Raw genomic sequence first — 20,755 nt, forward strand, 5'->3', positions numbered from 1 at the left:
AACAATATGTAAAACAATAACCATTGATAATTTCCTACCACTTGGTCTGTAATTTGGTAAGCCCCTCCTATTATTATGTTATCCTTCTTTTACTCCTTAAAATAAAAAATATAAAAAAAAATAAAGGTGGGTGATTGCTAAGTCAATCCACTGGCTGGTTTGGCACCTCTGTAATCCTGGTAGCCTGGATGCAATGTAAGGAACAGAAAGAGGCTTATCTTCTCCCTTGCTTGCTTGCTTTTGCTGTCTTCTGCCCACCATAGAGTGTTTCTCCTCTGTGATGCCTATTTGCTATCCTGCCTTGGAGCCAGTTGATTATGGACTGAAACTTCTGCAAACCATGAACTAAATAAACTTTCTCCCCTTTAACTTTGTGTGTCAGGTATTTTTGTCTCAGTAACAAGAAAAAAAGTAACTAAGACAATGATTTATAAAGCGTACTTATACATATAGTGTCTATCCATCATTAATAGTTATGGCTTGTATGTAGCTGTTCCCCCAAAGCCTCATGCTGTCATAGGTGGAGATTTTCAGAGGTGGCTGGAACTAGGGTGTATGATGCTGGGATGAAGGATGTGATGCTGGGATCGATTCATGGCGGGATGCTAGCATTAAGGCTGCACCACCCTGGGTGTGAATCTTACCTACCTTAAGGGTCAGGATCCCAGATAGATTATAAGGGACAAAAAGAGTGTTGCTGCTTGTTGCTTGTTGCTTGTTGCTTGTTGCTACTGCTTCTTTGCTACTTTGCTGCTTTACTGCCTTCTGCCCACCATGAACTGTTTCTCTTCTGGGATGCCCCTCTGCCATGCCACCCTGCCTTGGAGCCAGCCAGCTATGAACTGAAAAACCTCCACAAACTGAGAGCCACAATAACCTTTCCTCCCTTAATTTGGGGTGTTGAGTAGTTTGTCTCAGCAATGAGAAAAAGTAACTAAAACAGTAATGGTGAACTGAAAAAATCAGATATGAAATTTTTATTTTAGATATATTCTTTTTAGGACTCTGTTAATGGAAGTGTTTCCAGCTGAGTCATAAATTAAACTCACAAAGACATGGGCTCCAGAAAATAGGGACCCCATAGTGGAGAATAGTAAAGGGAATTACTAAGTCAACAGTTATGATTGGGTACAGGAGCCGATGCATAGAGTGCTGGAGGGGAAATGATTACCTGGATATGAGGGTTTGGAAAGCTCAGACACTTGATAAATGTATTAAAACACTAGAAGTACTAGAACCAGGTACAGACAAATCTATGTAAATGTAAAAGAGGAAAAGAAAGAGAGAAAATAGGGAAAATGTAAAAGTTCAATGAAAATGAAAACATAATAATCTAGTACACCACTTGATCCAGCAGTATCAGTCCTTACACAGCTACTTGGTGTCAGTTATTCAGTATTGTACATATGAACCATATTCAGTATTGTATGATGTTCAAAATACATTTGAACATAGTATTCAGACATTGAAATATCAATAAAATTAAGAAATAGTATAAGTAGATGCCTCCAAAAATAATAATTGATAAAGAAGTAGTGAAAGTGGAAAAAGAATAAATGCTTTCAATGTAAGTCTTTTCTCTTGATTTTTAAATTATATGCATAAAATTTAGTTGTTTGTGATCCCTTACTATTTTTTATTGCTCACTTACCTATTAAATTCCAAGTACTCTGAGAAAGGCAGTGCAATAAGTTTGCAAAGTTAGACAGGAATTTGGGTAACCTGGGGTATCTTATTTCAATGGGCATCTGAGAAAGCAGTCAATTTTTTGAGACCGAGTCTACAGCTGTGGGGTTGCCATGAATTCTAGGCAGTTGGGGTCACACTGGAACTGTAAGGCACCCAGTTAATGTCCAGAGAGCTGGAGCATTGATTGAGGTGGGAAAACAACCACACTTGGTGTCAGGTGTGAAGTGTGGAGTGTACAGAAAGAATTATTTATTTTTTCTTTTTGGTTTGTGACCAATGAAAACCCTGAGGAAAAACTAACTCTCAGGCAAAGAGTCATATGAGTCAGGGTCTGCCTGCTCTCCATTGCCAACTTCTCAGTGAGGGATTTTCTCACTGTGCCATCGAACTGTACCTACCTTTATCCTTGTTATTTTTCTTCATCGTATCTATCACGGGTGGACATCTTGGTGTAACTACGGTGTTGATTTCTACCATCTCATCAGCAAGAAAGCAAGTGCCTTGATGGTAGGTATTTGGTTCATTATCACAGCCCTACCCTTAAGAACAGTATAAGATCTCAATACACATTCACTGAACTAAAAAGAATTCTCAACCCTGTATCAGAATAAGTTTCTTTTTTGTGTGTGTGTGTGAAGGACTCCTAGCATTTGCTTCCAGGAACTAAGTCAGTTTTTGCTTGAATCACACTTTTGCCACATGAGGGCTCTGCAGTTAGCTGCAGAATTCTCAAGCATCCCCCATACTCTTTTTATTAGTTTTCTTTATTTATTGAAAATATGTTCATCTGGTAACATTCTGAATAATAAAATGGCAAAATTTAAAACGTGGTGAAGGATCCCAAATAGCGACCAGAAACCAGGGGTAGAGAACCAAACCAATCAGACATTACACACTGGAGAATTCCAGGATGAAAAAGAAAAAAGATGCCCATAATTTTAAAGGAACTTTTCAAGGGAACAGCTCAGTCTTCAAATATTAACAATACACAGGGTTCTTCAGCTCAGTTTAAGTGAGTTCTGAAACAATGTTATGCTTTAGAATGACAAAATGACCGATAGGCTTCCTTCCTCACTAAGCTCATTATAAACTGATGCAGGGTTGCTTGTCTCCAAGACATTTAATATCTTTTAAGCACGCAGCTTAAAACTTTTGAAAAATTTTGTTTCAGAAACAAAAATAGGACTAACTATTGAAAATTTGCTTCTTTATTATTAAGATATCAGGATTTCTATTATTTTTCCACCTGAAGTTTTGGGAATTTAATTCTTAATGCTGAAATATTTGCCAGGCAGTCAAATATTAAGCTATACTAACACAGGCAGTTGAAAATAAAACACATAATGATTAAACATATTCTTTTACATTAGATTATAGTGAGATGTGTATAATAAAATATTTGTAATGATACCATTTTAAAGAAACATTGATTTTATAATTCCAACCACACCATCTATGCAAAGTAAAAGATCAAATATTAAAGTAGGAATTTGGTTAAGAGGCTTTTAGTCTAAAAATCCTTTGTTCTACTGTGAGAAATTTGAAAAAAAATGGAATATATATATATATATAAATTTTACAGTGTGACACAGGTGCCAAATGTGCCTTCATGGAATTTGTTCTAAATGAAAAGCTAGAAAACTGATTTTTCTCAATATAAACAACTACAAATGAATTTTGATTGCTGTTTTCTTGACAGGAATTTGCTGAAACACTGTTAAAAGAACATCTCAATATCAGTGGACAAATTAACACAATTTTTTTTAGCAAAGACGAATATCAAATAATTGCTTTTGCTGGCTGTAAGCAAAAAAGACAAGTGCAGTAGAAAGTGAAGAGCAGAAATTCTGGAAATATGAATGTTAAGGCAACATTGATTCAGGGCACATTATTATTAATTCTTGTTCCTAAACTTCACATTTGACCCATGAATGAATCCCCTATTAGTAGAAACATAAATACATATTTCCCTTCAAGCTCTAACACCCATGTCATTCAAAAGTTCTTCAAGTCTTAAATTATTAGCAAGAGTAAATAGCTACCCCAAATACATTTGACTAGGATAGATATCCTGCCCAATTAACAAATAAAATTTTGCTGAGCATATATGCTATTAAAACTGACTCTTTGCAAGTTAAATAATGCAATGAAGAAACAATCAAATGCACAGCATAAAGCAAGCTGCAGTCCAAATGACCTTGTGCTTCTCAAAAATCAGTGGCATTAAAAAATAAAAGAGACACAAACATCAATTGTAATATATGGGCTCTTTTAGGTTCTGATTCAAAAAAACTTTAAAGAATAATTGTTAATTTTATTGCATATAATAATAGTAGATGGTCTACTTAAAACATTCTCAATGTTTACAAACACATACTAGTGCAGAGATTTCCTTTCAAAATACTCTAGATAGAAAAATAATGTTTGCATGAATGTGGGAACTGGTGTGAGGTTATTTGAAACAAAACTAGCAAAATGTTGGGAGTCATTCTGTTCTCTCCACATTTGTGCAGGTCTTTAGATTCCCACTGTGAAAAAGCAAGTATTTTCAGGAAGTTGTGCAGTCTTTCCACATTCAGAAATCTCTCAGGAAGGCTGAACTTCAGGACTTTGTTCGATTCCCCTGCTCTCACATTTAGCTTCGGGCCACCTCTGCAGGATACGACATGAGGAACACAATGCAACTTGGGAGTATGGATTGATGCTGCTGTATAAATGTATCTTTAGGTGAGCAAGATGAGTTAGATAACCTTCTAAGGATTCATTCATTTGATATTTCCTCTCTCTGGAAAAATACTGACATACCATTTTAATGTTACAACCTGGAATATTCTTCATGCATTTATCAAAGTTAGAGATGTTCACTTATAACTGTGTGTGACCAGACAGGCTTTTAATGGAACCCTTCAAACAAACAGATAGAAAACAAGGATATTTCAGAGAAGTGTTAATGCCGTGATGAAGACTAAAATATAATTATAAACATAGAAATGTACATGATTATTATAACCAACCAGAAACAGGGAATTCTACATGCCATTCTGACAACCCTATTTTATAATTTGGTCACAAACACTGTTTATTATATCCACATCAAATCCACTTGTTGATGAAAGCAACAAGTTAGAACACAGAATATCATTGATGCATGCTATTTAAAAACAGTCATCATATCAAAATTCTACTAAAAAGAGAAATTTTAATAATATTAGTACATTTTGATTTACCCTTGGTCATATAGAAGACCCAGGTAGACTTAAAAGGAAATTAATTTTTTCATAGATACTCTGATTCGAGAAATATTTTATGGCATGTTATTATTTATAATGCACTTACATATAAATTATGGGAAATATTCCTAAAGATCAAAAGATCAAATTTTATGACTTCCATTTTGCAGATGACCACACTGAGACCTCAGAAAGTCTGGATAGAATCAATTTCAAATCCCAAGCATTGGCTGACATATGCAATAAACAGTATATGTTGCTATTTAAGTTACTCTAGGAAGACATTTTGGTTCAACCAAATTTATTTTCTAGAATGCTTACTTCAAATTTCCCCATATGTAGTAATTATGTAATTTTTCAGTTTCATTTCCAATCAAACCCTTTGGCTCCACTGCCTTCCAATACCACATGCAAAGATGTCAACCCTATCCGGGCCATCAGAATAGCAACATATGTTGCTACTGTACAACACCTGACTTTATTAATAATTTTATCACTTTCTGTTCAAGATATACTTTTAAAATATTTTGAACATCATAGTACTTTGAGGGCTAATATCAAAAAGATGTTTTCAAAATGTAAAGACTCATAAAATTCAGTAAAAATGAGAGCCAAATCAGATTCAATTCAGTATGTTGAACTTTTGATCCTATTTGCAAAACTCGATCAACAGAAGCAGTCAACGGCTTCACCGTCCCTTAAGTTGTTTATTCTATAGAACAAGGAGCAGTATTTAATTTCTGTTGCTAATTCATTAGAAAACTCCTGTTTTATCTAAAATACACCCAGAAATGAATTCATTCTCATCAAGTTCCCTGCCGCACCCGCACCTCCCAAGTCCTCTCTCCTTGGCTGATGCAACAGGCTTTTTCCTGGAGCTACCCTTGCCCCTTTTGAATCAACCGCAACAGAACCAGCAAGAGTGACTGTCTTAGAGGATTTGGGATGCTGCAATGAAAATACCATATGCTGGGTGGTTTAACAACAAATATTTATTTCTCACAGTTCTAGAGGCTGGAAACTTCAAAATCAAGGTGCCAGCAGATGCTCTGTCTGCAAGGGACTGATTTTAAGCTGTAGTCAGTTGCCTTCTCCTGTACTCTCCTGTGGCCTGTGGCCAAGTGCTGGTGGCGTGGGGGGTGGGGCTAGGGACAAGTGTTCACGTCCCTGCTTCTCCTTCAAAGCCCACAGATCTCATCTTGAGGGCTCCGGGCACAGGACCTAATCCCTCACAAAGATTCTATCTCCAAACCATCACATTGGGGCACAAGGTTGCAAAATATAAATGTAGATGGGACAAAAACATTCAACAAATAGCAATGACCCTTTTAATGAACAACTTTATTATATCTTATTTCTGTACAAATCTCAAGTTGCATCCCCGTTTCCTCAGAATAAAAACCAGTATTCTTGCCATGACACAAAAAAGCCCTTCATAACCCAATATGACCCATCTGACTTCATCTCTAAGTACTCATCTCCTTGCTCTCACAGGCCTACCCCTGGATGTTGCCTGAACACACATTGTGCTTCTGTCTTACAACTTTGCCTTTGCTCCTCCCCTTCCATATACACTGAAGTCTAACAAGCTCATCTCCTTGCAGGGTTTGCTTAAGACCACTTCCTTAATGGCCCTAACCACCCCATGCAAAATTCCATCCACTTCATTTCTTACACTCCCAATATTCCTTACATCTTTCTATTTCCCATGGCTCACACTACCTACTAATAAGCCATGTGTGTTTATTTTTAAGTTGTCTGACTTACTCCTTTAGAACGTACGTTTCATAACAGTGCAGATGTTTTTGTTTTGTTTTTTGTATTCAGATCCACTGTGAGTATTTGTCTCTAATACATAATGGGAATTTAGACTATATATTTGTTAAATAAATGAAATCTCTAACACTAGACAGTCTGAAGATACCAGTACGTCCTATTTCAATCGATTTTTCTAACTATATGTTTGGCAATTTGGTTTCAGGATGGATTGAAATTTGGCATTATATACAAAGATTTGATTTATTTATCCAATTTAAATAAAATATGTTTAGTTTTTGAAGTACTATAAATGCAATAAAACAAGTGTTCCAATAGATCACAGTATGTTTTAATAGTGTATAAATCATTTAGGTCCTAGATTCATTGGGGAAATTAACTTGTCAGGTAGTTTATGGTTAGTTTTGCATGTGGTGTTAAGCGCAAAAGACGTTGCTAAATATATAATGTATAATTTGCTTCTGCTGAAAGCAAGTCGGAAATAACCAGCTTGCTATAGTCAACAAGCAAAAGGGGAATAAACTTGCAAAAGTATACCAGAAATTATTAAAATCTCTTAGAACATTTTTTTCTCTTTTGAGTGACTACTCCAGGCCTTTGGGGTAATTTCTGCAGCCATAAGTGTGCACTATGACTTCGCATCGTGTTATTCTACTCCTGGGTTTCAAACTCCAGTAGCTCAGGAATAATCTTATTACTTCAAACAAAGACAAACAGAATGGTGCTGCCAGTTTAAGAACTTGCCCCAAAGTAGAGGGCACACAGGATTAGAGGCCAACCAAATTCAAGAACGGCTGCTGACTACTGTTGCAAGCCATCAACAGTCAGTGCTAAGAGGTGTTGTCAATTATAAGAGCCAAAGGCCAAGTGTGAAGTCAGAACGAGGGGGAAAGACAAGATCAGGATCCAAGGTACCTACGTGACGTGGGAAAACTAAGCACAACGTGTGCAATAAGGTAATATTATTCGCCGTAAATAATCCAAGCCTTGTCCCGGGAATGGCAGTTAGTATTATGGTTTCAATCTAAGTCGCCCCCCACCTCACGTGTGTGGAAGGTGACTGGATGGGGTGCTACACTCAGCAGTGTGGGAGGCAGGGCCTGGTGGGTGGTGGGACCCTGGATCTCAGGCGCCTCTGCTCTCAGCCTGCTTCCTGGCGGCCCTGAGCTGAGCAGCTCTCCTCCTCCGCCAGGCCCTTCCACCGGGCTGCTTCTGCCTTGGGCCAGCCGACCAGGGACTGAAACCATGAGCTAAAATAAACTTCTCCTTTAAGCTATGGATGTCAAGTATTTTGTCCCTGGGACAAGAAGTCACTAATACAGGGAGGAAATTGCGTTTTCAGGGGCCCCTCTGTACTATCACAGGGAGAAAGGCACAGCAGGCCGTCAGTACAGAGTCCTGGGTCTTCCAGGCACCCTGAAGTGCCCTCTGCAGCTGTCAGACCAGACACACATCCCAAGGGCTACTTCCCAAGGAGAAGCAAAGAAAAGGGAAACCTGGGCCCTTCAACAATCACACTATGAGAGAGAAGTTATGAACCTGATTTCCTGTTGTCCTTTGTGATAGACAGAAGCTGTGGAGGACCATTTGGGATGTTGATGTTAAAAGCTCAATGCTGACCTTCTGCACTATGCCAGAGAGAATATTTAAAAGTACATCTACTGTTCTCATGAGATTTGTGGTTTAATTCCAAAGACAAGCCATGCCGTCTTCATAAGTAGTGAAGATCATCTCCTAATCTTGCATGTTTTACCACTTTCTGGTTTCTTCCTTTTCACATACATCCTTAAGAATATTTTCCAAAATTGTTTTGAATCTCACTGGTGGAGGAAATCTGCAGGGCTCAGTCACATGTAGAAAACGTTAACACTACATAATCAGCTTGTACTACATCTCTTACATTTGTGACCCCCATAAAAATATATTTATGTAATAAATACATTAATGTGTCAAGTACTACAAGTAGAAAAACATGGATTTGACTTCACTGCATTTATATCTCAGGGTAACTGTGTACGCCCTCTCTTCCCATTGGGAAAAGCTTTTAATCATTCCTTTGCAATGAATTTTTTTGGGTGTTCTGTTTTGTCTTGTCTTGTTTTTAGACAGGTTCTCATATGTAGTTCAGGCTGGCCTTGAATTTACTATGTAGCAGCCCAGGCTAGACTCAGATTTTTGGTGTTTGTCCTGCCTCAGGCTCCCAAGTGCTGAGATTATAGGAGTGTGCCACCATGCCCGGCATGCAAGAAGTTCCTTAAACTTACCTATCCTTCAAAATCTTGGTAAAGCACCAGACTGATTAGGAAATCTATGTTTTTAACAAGTTCTTTGTATGTTTTTGGTGCACTTCCAACATTGTTAACTTGAGAGGAACTGTTGTCCTATTAGTAGCATACCACCTGAGGAATTGGCGATTTTCATTGACCTGTATCTGTAGAACCCTGTTCCGTATCTGTAGAACACTGTTGGATTATCGCAACTAAATTTACCAAGCTTCTCATCTTTGGAGAATATGAAAGTGCTTCCAACTTGGCTTTCAGCCAGATCATCCAATATAAATAAAGTACATTTTTTAAAGAATGGCATTTATTTGTAACCAAATGCCTATCTCTATCAGATAGATGTTACCATGTGCTGTTTTGCAGTAGGAAAGTTTAAATATTATTATTTATGATATATAGAATCAAATGATTCATTTTAAAGATAACTGCAAAATGATGGAGCTATAGTGTAGGAAATTTTCTCATAAAAGAGACCTAGTGAATGAACCTCAGAAATTCATAATGTACAATGCAAATAATATTCACCAAAACAGGTTCTTGTGAGTTAATAACTGTCCATGTATTTAACATTCAAAAGTAAACAACATGCATTACTAGGAAATACCAGAAGACTGATATTTTTCAAATAGTTAACACAACCTTTCCATATGCTATACAATATTCTAAGCACAGATATTACAATGACTTAATTCTCAAAACATGTCTCTGAGGTATTTTTTATCATGGCCATTTTGCAGAAGAGAAAAATTGATACATAGAGGGGATAAACAACTTGTTAAAGGTTACATTGCCAGTAAATTATAGCCAAAATTAGAATCTTAGCACCAAAATCCTTGTTCTTAATCAAAAGACTAACCTGTTTCTCCTTAGTTTTATGATATTTCTTTAGGAGCTTTACACCAAAGAAATTTCTACCGTTCCTTCTAGAGGACAAGAAATAGTGGATTACAGCGTCAAGTCCCTTAAGCTTATTTTCACTGGATTTCCTTTTTAAAATGAAGATAGCAGTGCTGTTGAACAGGATTACCTGGTTAGTAAGTCAAGAATAAAGCTCTTACTTGGTTCTGAATCCCAGTTCTACCGCTTTCTTGCAGTGTGGCCTTGGACAAGTGACCTCTTGAAGTCCCTTTCTTCGACTTTCACATTGAAGTTATAGTGGGACCTACATCATAACAGTGCTTAAAAATAAATCAGGAAGGGCCACTCCAAGCACTTAGGAAGCACTCGGTAAATATTATAGTGTAATAAATAGCAGTGGCATCAATGAACTCTGAGCCAAATGACCTCTTGACTCATACTAGCACTAAAAACGGCTTATTTCTCTTCTAATAAAAAAAGTGACCCAAACAATAAGCCGTCAAACCAATTACATACCCGGTGAGAAAACCAGAAAGCCTATTGGGCCCACTGGTTCACATGTTATTAGTCAGAAAGTATGTGTTCCATCGTGCTGAGGCACCTTGCGTTATGTAATTACTGTGACTCCAAGAGGGCAAAGCGGCACGCAGTCAGTGCCCCTCTGTGAAAAGCTCAGTGATTCATTTTATAAATTCCAGTTGAAAGCTTACACCGAGGTTGGGAGAAATTGACATTCAGTCTACAAACTTAATGTCAAGCTTTAGAAAAACTCTGGGCAGCGCTCATGATCAGCAATTAAGTGGACGCGGACAATGTAGACATCGCCAGACTGTGAAACAAGACCTGAAAATCACAGAAAACGTCGCCACTTATTGATTACGGTGACCATTCAGTTCCTATTGAGCTCCCCAAAAGAATCATTCATTTTCCAGCAGAGAGCCTGTTCATTTGCAAGATAAAAGAGAGGCATTTCTGCACATGCCCATAATGTTCTTCACCACTGGGGGCAGCTTTACATAAGACTGCATTCACTGAAACCAAAGCAGCAGCCCGGGCAGCTTTCAGAATGACAGTCTGCAGAAGTGAGCGAGCGTGTGCGCGCTGAGAGGCTCCCTGCCCTCCGGGCTCCGCCGCGGCTGTGGCTGAACTGGGTGCTCGCCGCGGGAGCCGCCGGGTATGGAGTACAGATGTGGCGGCTCAGGTAGCCCACGCTGCCTGAAGGAATACATCATGCATTCTGATAAGAAGAGATTGTAAAGACCAGTTTTTGTAACCCCCTTCCTCAGAAAAAAAAAAAAAAAAAACCTGTAAAGATGCAAAAACGTAATATCCATGAAGACCCTATCACCTAGGAAGATTTCGATGTTTTGCTGCGATTGCGGTATTGGGATTTATTTGTTCTTGGAGTGTTCTGCGTGGCTGGTAAAGAATAATGTTCCAAAATCGGTCCATCTCCCAAGGGGTCCAATTTTTCTTCCTGGGTGTCAGCGAGCCCTGACTCACTACGGTGCAGCTGACAAGGGCTGTCATGCAAGTGGCCCCTAAGCCAGAGCGAAAGACCTAAAGACGACCTTTGAACAATACAAAGGATGGGTATGTTTTGTCATTTTTCTTCTTTCCTTCTTAAAAAAATCAAAAATCTTCTAGTCTATGTAATAATTCTACCTTCATTATTTTAGAGATTACCTTGTTCTGCTCTAAGGCTGTAAATTCAGTCGCTTAGTAGACAGGTTTCCTTGTTTAACAATTAAAAAAAAAACTAAAGACCATCTCCATAAATTTCAAAGAGATCACATTTGATGTTAAACGTTGTTATCTATATTTAAGTTTCTAAAAATGAACGTGTATGCCTATTTTTGCTTGATGAAAATGCCTTCTGTTTTGGGGTAACTTTTCTGAGTTGTTTTCATTTCCAGGTTTCAATGTAATTAGGCTACTGAGCGGATCAGCTGTAGCACTGGTTATAGCCCCCACTGTGTTACTGACAATGCTTTCTTCTGCCGAACGAGGATGCCCTAAGGGCTGTAGGTGTGAAGGCAAAATGGTATATTGTGAATCTCAGAAATTACAAGAGATACCCTCAAGTATATCTGCTGGTTGCTTAGGTTTGTCCCTCCGCTATAACAGCCTTCAAAAACTTAAGTATAATCAATTTAAAGGGCTCAACCAGCTCACCTGGCTCTACCTTGACCATAACCACATCAGCAATATTGACGAGAATGCTTTTAATGGGATACGCAGACTCAAAGAATTGATTCTGAGCTCCAACAGGATCTCCTATTTTCTGAACAATACCTTCAGACCTGTGACCAATCTGAGGAACTTGGATCTGTCCTATAACCAGCTGCATTCCCTGGGATCTGAGCAGTTTCGGGGCTTGCGGAAGCTGCTCAGTCTGCACTTACGGTCCAACTCTCTCAGAACCATCCCTGTGCGAATATTCCAAGACTGCCGCAACCTGGAACTTTTGGACCTGGGATACAACAGGATCCGAAGCTTAGCCAGGAACGTCTTTGCTGGCATGATCAGACTCAAAGAACTTCACCTGGAGCACAACCAATTTTCCAAGCTCAACCTGGCCCTTTTCCCAAGGTTGGTGAGCCTTCAGAACCTTTACTTGCAATGGAATAAAATCAGTGTCATAGGACAGACCATGTCGTGGACCTGGAGCTCATTACAAAGGCTTGATCTGTCAGGCAATGAGATCGAAGCTTTCAGTGGACCCAGTGTTTTCCAGTGCGTCCCAAATCTGCAGCGCCTCAACCTGGATTCCAACAAGCTCACATTTATTGGTCAAGAGATTTTGGATTCTTGGATATCCCTCAATGACATCAGTCTTGCTGGGAATATATGGGAATGCAGCAGAAATATTTGCTCCCTGGTAAACTGGCTGAAAAGTTTTAAGGGTCTGAGGGAGAATACAATTATCTGTGCCAGTCCCAAAGAGCTGCAAGGAGTCAATGTGATCGATGCAGTGAAGAACTACAGCATCTGTGGCAAAAGTACCACGGAGAGGTTTGATCTGGCCAGGGCTCTCCCAAAACCAACGTTTAAGCCCAAGCTCCCCAGGCCCAAGCATGAGAGCAAGCCCCCTGTTCCCCCCACCGTGGGAGCTACAGAGCCTGGCCCAGAGACGGACGCCGACACGGAGCACATCTCTTTCCACAAGATCATCGCGGGGAGTGTGGCCCTTTTCCTGTCCGTGCTTGTCATCCTGCTCGTGATCTATGTGTCATGGAAGCGGTACCCGGCGAGCATGAAGCAGCTGCAGCAGCGCTCCCTCATGCGAAGGCACAGGAAAAAGAAAAGGCAGTCGCTTAAGCAAATGACTCCCAGCACCCAGGAATTCTATGTAGATTATAAGCCCACCAACACAGAGACCAGCGAGATGCTGCTGAACGGGACGGGACCCTGCACCTATAACAAGTCAGGCTCCAGGGAGTGTGAGGTATGAACCATTGTGATAAAAAAAAAAAAAAAAGCGCTCTTAAAAGCTGGGAAATAAGTGGTGCTTTATTGAACTCTGGCGACGATAAAGGGAACACGGTGCCCCCTCTTCCCCTCTCCCTCGCAGTCTCACTGTGCTGGCGAGGCCATTCCCTGCCCGTGTGAGTGCATTCATAATACTGGTCATTCTCCTCCCTTACATAATCAGCCCATTGAAATTTAAACACCACAATCAATGTGAAGTGTGAACTCTGGTTTAACACAATGCCTATTGTGTGAGACCCTTTATTGATTCTATTAACACCACATTTGTTTTAAGATAAAAGTCCTTCCATAAGTAATCTCCCACATCTGCTGCTGTTTGCCTTCCAGTTAGACCCAATTTACTGCTCTAGATGGTCTGTGTTCATTTGTAAATCAAAGAAAAGGATAAATGATCCCAGGTACTCAGAGCTCAACTGATTTTTCAGACATGACTTGATTATAGGAACATTTTAGGGACAGAGCTGTTAAAACAATGCCTGGTTTTAAAAGAAAACTGCAGGAAACTCTCAAAAGATGGTGCCGGGCTGAAGCAGCGCAGTGGGCAGTTTCCGGAGGTGGCTGAGTGACACCAGGCAAGCACAGGGGAAAACTGTGGAAGGGTTAAAAGCTGCAAATGGACAATTGCAAAATGTGAGGAAATGGTAAATACACAAAGTTTAAGTCTGGAAGACTTATCTCTGAAACCCACCCCTGGGAAATCACACTCCAGCTTTCACTGTCAATTTCTTCTAGTCTGCATATTTCCTAAACATATTGATTAATGAAATAGCTAATAATAAGCAAATTTGAGGAGGCAGATTTCTCCACAGCTCCTCATGTGTGAGTTTTCAGAGATAAGATTTTCAAATGAGAAGAAGACTTACTACATGCATGTGGCTGGGACCTTACCAGAATTTCTTTCCAGGTTTTTCAAAGACCCCAGTGTAGTCGGTGGACTCATTAGCTCTGTGCTGCTGTGTTTAGGATTTGTCAGGCAGTCCTGTGGTGTCCCATGATGTGCCTGTACACACCAGTCCCCTAATGACTGACTGTCCATTCAGACACTCAGAGAGAACATAGTCCAAGATGTGGCTTCCAACAGCCTCATTGAGAAAGATGATAGCACCTTAATAAATGTATAAAGTATCTCCTTGGGGGAAGAAGAATGACGCTATGATAGTTCTTTTTGCTTTGCTGTTGTGACATTACTGCGTCCCTGTGTTCAGCTGTGTTGTAAACTCATCCGTCAGTACAATTCTGTACAGACCTTGCTGGCAATCTGCAAACTGCATGCATGTCTTTATGTCACTGGTGAAAGTTTATTGACTGCAGAACAAATATCATAGTCTCTGTATTTCAGGGACATGAACTACAGTCCACTGAGATTTTCAAAAAATGTCTTTCGTCTGTCCTCTTTCATCTTCCAACATGAACAGTTTTATTATGGGAGCAAAAATTAAGAATTGCCTCATTGAGGCTGTTTCATTTAGTTTGATTTGCCAAGCCTCACATCTCTAGCCATGTCCCTGTTCTTTCAAAGCAGAATCACTGCAGCAAGAAAGAAAAAGTGAATGGCTATTTTTACCAGCATTTTTATATAGTTGGGAGGTTTTTCACAGGCTGAGGGGAAAATTCTAGGCAAGTCACCGTGATATAGTTGCAAGGAAGCCAGATTATTAAAATCATACTTCTATAAGCAATAAAGGAAAAAGAAACAGTCAAAGTGGATTTTTCTAGGTGCTTTGATTTTGATTGAATCTTAAAATACATGCTCATTCACAAAAGCATCATAGATATGTATTTCCCAAAACACATGCTGAATATATGTTTAGCAATGGCAAATAGTCATATATTACCAACGCATTAATAATGCAAGTACTTTCTTACAGTATTATGAACTGGATGACTGAGTTTACTGTGATGTTTTTCACTGAAGTTGTAATCTTACATTTTCCATAAAGTGTGAGTAAGTGCATATTCCATTTAAAGAACAGATTTTCTTTAGTCAGCCTCACTTTTATCTGCACTAAAGATGATTGTATTAAATGCAGTGTTGAAGTGAAAAGGCCCATTTTTATTTTTTGCCTTGACCTTCTGCCTCATTTGTAATGAATACTAAATATATTTAGGCAAGGCATACTTACGTTTTTGAATTCTTGCAGAATATCAGTGTTGTGGTTCTACTAGTATATATAGAATATATTTGCTGTCTTAAAAATATTTCTGAATCAAAGCCACCAGGTGTGTAAAATGTGGCATAAGATTAAATGAATGACCAATATTTTAAAAGCTGGTCATTTTTTAATGCCTAGCTTTACTCACAAATTTAATAGACAAGCAAAAAACAATATCCCTTCCAAAATAAAACTGATTCAGTTCACGAAATTACAAGAAAAGCTCTTTCCCACGCCTCCTCTCTAGTTCTCAGGGTCCTCGGAGAACAAGTATGTAACTCCTGTGCTTTAGACACCGCTACTTCCCCACTGCAAATTCTAAAGGGCCAACTGCCGGTGCCTTCCTGGTCAGAAGCTGTTGCCCTCACTTCCGCCTCTGGAGCTTTCCGTGCTACATACCAGATAGCTACTTTTATAAGTATTTAAAACCCACTGCATATTAAGGAAATCTGACTGACATTTTTCTAGCGCAAATTTACATGACACATCTAACTTCCTTCTAAGGTGACAACAGTTACCTCAACAGCCTGACCTGTTGAGCTACAGTTCAACAGTGTGCGTCGATGCAGAGAGGGTCCCCACAGCACTTCGAATGCTTTTTCAAAGCAGAAAGGAAATGGAGCTTGGTCTCCTTCAATGGCATGTATTTGGGTGGTTTTTTTTGTTTTTTGTTTTTTCCCCCCCATTTTTCCTAGCTTCAACATGTATAATGGTATTGTAGCACAGTCCCAGTGCTAGTCTTCTAAGTAATGTTTATGCAAGTTATATTCATTTTAAATGCGTTATTATTTTCCAAAGATGTTGACATTACACGTTTGCAAAAATTTAAACCATTTTTTTACTTGATTCGGTGAATCAACTACCTAAATATGCGAGTCGATAGTGTGTTTCTGTGGAGAAGCAGTGACATCTAGTGGCTATTTAGGCTAACTACAAATATTCGTACTTGTTTTAGCTTTTTATCCTGAATCCAGTCGTAAATGTGGGTTACAGCATACGTAGCTTGTTGTGTATGCATAAGATTTTAATTGTGCTCAGCTCATTTTCCTTGAAAACATAATTACTGTGTCCTGTTTGAAAGTTTAGTTTCCGCAGTGACTTCCTTAGTAATGCCAGATTGAAGGCCAGGGTTGTGTCCAAAGATGAAAAGCGATTAATACTGAAGTAAGAGTAGACAGGAAATATTTACAGTGTTTACACTAGTTCATATTGGCAAAAAGTGATACGGCATTTTCATTGCATGTGTTAATATTTTCCATAGGCAGAATATTAAAATCCAATTCAGTTTAGGTTGGGGAAAGCAAACTTCACTATTAACATGGAATAATCTCCACCAGCTATTCCCTGGCCAGTAGGTACCGCAGCTGTGGAGGGAGGGACGCCGCCGCTCCAGTTCAGAGGGCTGCGGGCCGCGGACTGTGCCAGTGACCCGCGCTCTGCCCCGTGCTCTGTCCCTCCCTCGCTTTCGGCCCGCTGAACACGGCCCCTGTTAGGCTCCCTAACAAGGATGCTGCAGTCTGAGAGGTGATGATTCACCGATAATGAAATTGTGCTCGCCTTCTGGGGCAGGGTAACGCCGAGTCAGACGCATGGGGCTGGCAGGGGTTTTAGCATGCTCTAGGTGCACAAAACATCTTCTCTTCCTTTGACATTTACCAAGATGAAAGCTCAAACAGTGTATTTAAGTGTGGATTAGACTGCCTCAGAAGCAAGCGCCAGGCCGTGAAGTTGAAGACAAAATGAGTCTCAGACATGACAAACGAGGACGGAGCCACGAGGAATGAAAAATTCAGGAACTGTGTGGTTTCTCCGATTCCTGCCTTCCCTGGTTCTCATTAGGGTCTAGCTCTGCAGCCGGCCGGCGAGCTTTGCTGTGCTTGTATTCTCTCTGCTGTCTACATTAACCTACAAGGCAGCTGGGGAGAAGTGTGAGTGCAAAGAGCTGGTAAATGTGAATGACAAGTGAGAGAAGCAGACTCAGTGGACATTAAGAAGTGTATTATGTGGCTTTTGAAAACTAATTTAAAAAAAATAAGTGAGAGTGGCGGTCCCCCCAATTATAATAGCATATAAAGTTGGATCCACAGTCTTTTCTGCCTTCCAAATTCATTCATGACTTGGGTAGTTGAATAGAATACAGTAAAAATATTGTGGGAAAAAGATTTACAAGCAATTCTGCTTCATTTAAGAAATGACCATAGTCCTATATGGCAGCTTGTGAGTCTTAGAAATTAAGGTTCAAGTTTTCCCGGCAATTCCTAAGAAACATCTTAGGTACAGGTCTTAGTGTTTCTAAACTTCACTCTTACGTATGGAGTAGGTATGTATCACTGACCATCTGTCTGGAAAGTGCTTTTTAAGCTCTAGAATGGGAGCCTCCGGTTCTTTGTACTTCATGAGATTCAGATGTATTTGCTGGTGACTTGCATTTAAGCCCTGTCAACAGGAGGTCACTGACCTCTGCATTATGAAGTCCAAAACCTTTTACATCAGTATGAATCCAGAACTTGGTCTTTCCACTCTGGTTCCAGTGTAGACACAGATTCCTCCATCCCAAGCTGAGTCTTGGGTTTTATCAGTAATGATCACAAGGTACAATAGACGTGAAGACACTGGCCAGAGAAGGCTGAAACAAGAACTGAAAAATGATTTATTTCCAAAATTCCAGCGGGGTTCCAAGTCAGGTCAGAGAGCAAGGGCTTTCCGTCAGGCAGAGGCTTATTGGTCCATTTCCTCTGGAGCAGCACTGTGCTTCAGTCCTGACTGATGTTATACTGCAGGAAGTTTACCTAGCAAAATGATGCCACGTGGAGCAGTGGAAGTAATTTCCCACAGCGTGTTTTATGAGATTAGCACACAGGCCAGGTATCAACCTCATGAAATCAGGCCCAGTGAATGCCCATGTCTAAGATGTCCTCTTACTAGAAAATCTACTATTGACCTCTCTCTTATGATTATTCAAGATCACTGGCTTTAAAAAGAAAAGGTAGCCAGGCATAATGGCACAGGCCTGTAACCCTAGCTACTTGGGAGCCTGAGGCAAGAGCACAGCCTAAGGATTTAGCAAAACCCTGCCTAAAAGTAAAATTTACAAGTCTGAGATGCCTGTGGTCGGTGGTAGAGTGCTCCTCTGGCGTGCACAAAGCCCCGGGTTCAATCTACAGGACTTCAAGTAAAACTAACAAAGTTCAAAGGCGTTCTTTTATGAATAACGACCTTTATCTTACACAATTCATCAAAGAATGACAAAAGTAATCACAAATCTCTTGCCCCTGGATGTAGCTGGCCTTATGAAGTTACAGGAACAGATATATTTCCAAAATTGTTATAGTTTAAGTACTCACAAACTGTTTCTCATTGATAGCTGAGTTCCTATGACCTCTTTAGAACAGAGAGAGGGTGGCAGTTTTTTAGGAGAAAAAGCATTTATGAATGTTATATTGCTGTTTCAACCTCGTAGGTTGACAGATGAATGTGCCTAAGTTAGGTCTCCTGAACATGCGAGGAGCATTCTAGGAGCACATAGAGAACAGGAATATCTAGGTCACAGTTTAAGACAAGCAGTGGCTGTCTATGTCACAGCTTTATTTTCTAACAATGGAACTTCAATGAGCAATAATAATTCATTTTATAGGGCAGGAGAGAAAAGAAAATTACCTTCTTTATACTTTCTAGCAAGTTTTGTAATTAAAATTAATAATTTCTTGGCAATTTACTTATTTTCTTATTACTTTTAGGAGCTCCTGCTCCTTCCTAGAAAGCATTTTTTATTCCTTTCTCTCTCTCTTAAGTTACTGTTCTTTTTGCATGAAAGTCCTACATTTCCCATATCACAAAAAGGTCTTCCCTCTACCAACCAACACAATTTGATCATTTCACCCAAGGTAACTGTGCATCTCCACTAGAAAATGTACTGGCATTAAATATTAGAACACAAAACAAACCATTTCTCTTCGGACCATTTCTCTTCTCTCTGGAGCCTGCTAAACAATCTATAGTACAGTGTCTTTTGATTTTCAAGGGAAGAAAGGAGATATAGCTAAGTTACCAGCCTTGCAAAGATTAAAGCTGACTATTACTTCTTCACTGACTAACTTAACTGACTCTTAAGATATCAAAGTTTAAGACTGTATGTGTGGAAGTACTCAACTGTATTTCAACAATCAAAAAGCACTCATACTAATAAACAGGATTTTGTCTCTTCAAGGAGAAAATGTAAAACTTTTGACCGTATATATTAAATGTTAAGGCAAATATTACATTTGGCAAAGGCAATTTTTGTGAAAGCTTCATATTAATTACATCCAAGGTATAAACATATATATTTTGCCATTAAAAAGCAAAGGACTTCAATTAAGTATAAATCCTTATTCAGCGCTCTTGATGCTGGAACTTATTAAGTGGGGGTAGAAATAAAAGTGTCCTCAGCTCATGGGACTGCAGGATGCAAGAAGGCTGAACCACTGAGTGCACTTCCTGACTTCCTGTAAATCCCTCACATGGGTAACAAGTAGTCTAGGCCATTAATATGGGTCTCGTTATCCTTCCTGACACGCTTACCACCACCATCCCTTTGGGGCACCAGACTCTCACAAGAACTTTACAGCACACTTGCAGTATGCATCACGCTGATATTGAAGAACTAGAGGGGCTTTAGAAACTCCCCTCAATGTGTGCTGACATTGCAGATGTGAGAGCCCTCTGAGTTACAAAAGGCGTTAGAATGCTCAGCGCTCTTGGAGATAAGCACCAATTTACAAAAGGGTTTTGTGTCCAATTTGTACAAAATTTTAAAATGAAAAGCATGAACATTTGGTTTGAGTACTGTCTTATATCAAATGGAAGGTCGGGAAACATGCTGATTTGTGATTAAAATAGGATATTTAAAGGTTTGTGTGATGTAGCAGATGTCGTATTACATAAATATTTTATGCTTTCCATCAAGCTAGTCATGGAGTAGATGATGCCTAGAAAAAACATTCATGCCCTATAAAGTGATGATCTACACTTTGTTGCCATATTGTATGTAACTGTATGAACTTATCCCTTATTTAATGTACCAGGAATATACACATAGTTTTGTGATTTTATAAGCCTTTAGTACCTTTTATAGGTTTATATTAAAAAAATAAGAGCAGATCCCTTAGGTTGACTCTGCCTTCCTATAAGTTTCAGCCATTAATTCTATCCCTTTCCACTTTTTTGTACAACTATCTCGTAATAATCCATACCTCACTCACACAAGGCATCTCAACCCAAATTACACATCTTCAGC

At 39.4% G+C, this 20,755-nt stretch overlaps 2 protein-coding genes across 5 annotated transcripts in view; one reads left to right on the forward strand and one right to left on the reverse strand.

Moving 5' to 3' along the window:
- Ctnna3 (catenin (cadherin-associated protein), alpha 3) overlaps positions 1-20,755 on the reverse strand; it is a 1,502,556-nt gene that overhangs the window by 846,427 nt on the left and 635,374 nt on the right. The gene's annotated exons all lie outside the window — the stretch shown is intronic.
- Positions 10,873-20,755, forward strand: part of Lrrtm3 (leucine rich repeat transmembrane neuronal 3) — a 176,235-nt gene continuing 166,352 nt past the window's right edge. Inside the window, exons 1-2 of the mRNA XM_005385968.2 lie at positions 10,873-11,428; positions 11,752-13,283. Coding sequence (XP_005386025.1) covers positions 11,425-11,428; positions 11,752-13,283 — 1,536 coding nt within the window. The 5' untranslated portion in view covers positions 10,873-11,424. The remainder of the gene's footprint in view (positions 11,429-11,751; positions 13,284-20,755) is intronic.

The sequence above is a fragment of the Chinchilla lanigera genome, unplaced genomic scaffold (genome assembly GCF_000276665.1).
Source record: "Chinchilla lanigera isolate Chin_1 unplaced genomic scaffold, ChiLan1.0 scaffold00024, whole genome shotgun sequence".
In the NCBI taxonomy this organism is placed as follows: Eukaryota; Metazoa; Chordata; class Mammalia; order Rodentia; family Chinchillidae; genus Chinchilla; species Chinchilla lanigera.